This window comes from Crocodylus porosus, unplaced genomic scaffold (genome assembly GCF_001723895.1).
Source record: "Crocodylus porosus isolate Cpor-Errol unplaced genomic scaffold, CroPor_comp1, whole genome shotgun sequence".
In the NCBI taxonomy this organism is placed as follows: Eukaryota; Metazoa; Chordata; order Crocodylia; family Crocodylidae; genus Crocodylus; species Crocodylus porosus.
In genome coordinates this window covers 59789-62278 of record NW_017728894.1, presented here as the reverse complement: position 1 = coordinate 62278, position 2490 = coordinate 59789, and the positions used below count along the sequence as shown (strand labels likewise).

The window sequence follows — 2490 nt, the reverse complement described above, 5'->3', positions numbered from 1 at the left end:
GGGACTATTCCTGGGGCAGAACTGCCCTCCTGCCGCTGCAGGCTGGAGCTGGGGCTGCTGCATGCACCATGCTGCCCTCCCCAGCCCCATGGCTGTGGCAGGGTTAATGCCCCCCTGCCCCCCCCCACTCACCCTGCAGGGGCCCATCCAGGCTGTCCCCCGACAAGCTGGCATCATCCTCAGCACCTGCTCTGCCTGGGGCCACATAGGTCTCAGGCCCCCCTGGCGGCACCGGGGGCTCGGGGCGGCTCTGCTCCCCCACCTGTGGGCACAGCAGGGTCAGGGAGGCAGCCCTGGCCATGGTGAATCCCCCCCCTTTCACAGCACATGCACCTTACCTTGGCATACACATGTGTGTTCCTGGAGTATGCATGCAAGTGGGTTGCTGCAGCAGAATCCATGGGTACATGCATGCACACACAGCGAGGCGTGCATGGGCACATGTATCACTGCACGTGCCTCCCCACACAATGCACGTCTTGCTGCGCGTGCATGCATGCAGCTACACACGTCACATGCCTCATTGCACATGTACACCTCGCTAGACAGGTGCGAGCACACAGTGCCATGAGCATGTGCCCAAGGGTGCACGTGTTTGCACAAATGCGATTGCACACACCTCTACACGGCCTCCGTGTCTCGGTGCACAGGCGTACACATGCATCCCTGCACCCCCTACACATGCATTGCGCCTCTGTGCACACGTCGCACATGCAGGCGTAGAGCTGGGTTCAGACACACAGCAGCACCCAGATGCCCGTCCTGGCACACGCAGACCTGCACATGCACACACCTGCCCCGGCTCACCTCCTGCTTCAGCCTCTTGGCCTGCCCTGCTCCACTCTCCTCGGGGTGCTGCCTGCTTGGGGGGACAGGATGGGGTCAGGCCCAGCTGAGGGAGGAGGATCCAAGCCACCCCCACCCAGCCGCCCTCACCTCCCACCCCAGAGGTGGCTGCATCCCCACAGGCCCTGCCCTCCCACCCCGGAAACTCCTGGCTGGGGAAAGGTGGGGGCGGGGAACTCCCCTGATGGGGAAGGAGGGTGTGGGGGAGGCTCCCACCTGGGTGCGGGGGCCGGGCCGATCCCTGCGCTCTCCCGCGCCACCTGCCGCGCCAGCGAGAAGAGCTCCACGCGCCGCAGCAGCAGCGACTGGTCCCGCAGGCAGAACTGGGCGGCTGCCTCGTTGATGGTGAGCTGTGGGGGCAGAGCTGTGAGCGGGGGCAGGGGCAGGATCTGTGCCCCCCACCTTCACCCCCAGGGCTGGGCTGGGGGGGCATCAGGCAGACAAGCGGAGGAAAGATCCACAGGGGAAGTCCCGGTCTCCAGCTGTAATCACTGGGCCGTGGCCCCAGGCCGAGCTCCCCGGGGTCCTGGCTGCTGGCTCTGCACGGGCGCAGCTGAGAGTTTAGAGGACCCGAGTGTCCTGGCCTCCGCCCGTGGACCCATTACCCACCCCCCAGAGCTGTGCCAGCTGCCCCTGGGCCCACGGGCACCCGCTCACCTCCTGCAGCGACAGGCGCCGGCCCTCGCGGCGCCGGCCCTCGCCACGGCCGTAGATGGCACTGAGCCGCCGGATCTCGCCCACCTTGCGCCGGTCGCCATCGTCCATCTGGAAGACGTGGCCCACAGCCCGTGCCAGGCGCCGGCCCACACGCTGCAGGGCCCCCGGCTCAGGCTCGGCTGCGGCCCGCGGGCCGCCGGGCAGCAGCCGCTCCACGCCCTCAGCCACAGCCCTCACCAGCGCCGGCTCCAGCGCCTCGGGCTCCCCTGGCGAGGCGCTGCCCTCCTCGTCCCGCTCGGGGCTGGGTGGGGATGGGGACCGCGGCTCCAGGGGCACATCGGGCAGGAGGGGGGGCACGCGGGCTGGCAGGGCAGGCACTGGGGGCCCAAAGAGCCCGGGGTGCGCGGCCCACTCGCGCAGCGCCTTCTGCAAGCGGCGCACGTGCAGCGGCTTGGCTGCCATGCCCACCAGCGCCATGATCTCCAGGAACTCTTCCTCGCCCGCCTCGCACAGCTGGCGCACGTCGTCCCCGCCCTGCTGGATGAAGGTCTCGTAGTAGGACAGCAGGTTGGCGCGCTGCAGCACCCGGTACAGCTGCAGCTCACCCAGTGTGCGCGGCAGCGCCATGGTGTGCCCGGGGCCTGTGGAGAGAGGGGTGGGCACAGGGTCATGGTCCGGCCCCGCGTGTGCCCGTGGATCCCTGCACGGCTCTGCATTGCACTCCTGGGACACGGCACGGCCCTGTGCTGCGCTTGTGGATCCGTGCCCAGCCCTGTGCTGCACCCCTAGGTCCTACTGCAGTGCCTCGCTGTGCCCATAGATACCCCCATGGCCCCGCACTGCACCCCTGGGTCACTGCCCGGCTCCGTGCTGCCCCCCCGCTCACGGCCGGGCCCTGCACCACACCCCTGGGTCACGGCTCGTCCCCACGCTGCACCCCGTGTCCAACCCCCACTGCTGCACTGCACAGCCCTGGACTGTGCCCCC

The 2490-nt window shown here is 69.1% G+C and overlaps 1 protein-coding gene across 1 annotated transcript; it reads right to left on the bottom strand.

The window, feature by feature from the left end:
- Positions 1-103: 103 nt before the first annotated feature.
- Positions 104-2372, bottom strand: NAB2 (NGFI-A binding protein 2). The gene is made up of 4 exons (XM_019556290.1): positions 1504-2372; positions 1063-1196; positions 808-859; positions 104-262 (listed from the first exon to the last, which is right to left on the bottom strand). The coding sequence occupies exons 1-4, from the start codon at positions 2128-2130 to the stop codon at positions 104-106; spliced, it is 972 nt and encodes a 323-aa protein (XP_019411835.1). The 5' UTR covers positions 2131-2372.
- Positions 2373-2490: the final 118 nt, after the last annotated feature.

Bases quoted from the DNA above. Each gene is read 5' to 3' on its own strand.
- NAB2 (XM_019556290.1), bottom strand. From the start codon at position 2,130: ATGGCGCTGCCGCGCACACTGGGTGAGCTGCAGCTGTACCGGGTGCTG. The intron at 1,197-1,503 runs GTGAGCGGGTGC...CTGCCCCCACAG, and splicing joins GGCGCCTGTCGCTGCAGGAG to CTCACCATCAACGAGGCAGC. The intron at 263-807 runs GTGAGCCGGGGC...CTGTGCCCACAG, and splicing joins CCAAGAGGCTGAAGCAGGAG to GTGGGGGAGCAGAGCCGCCC.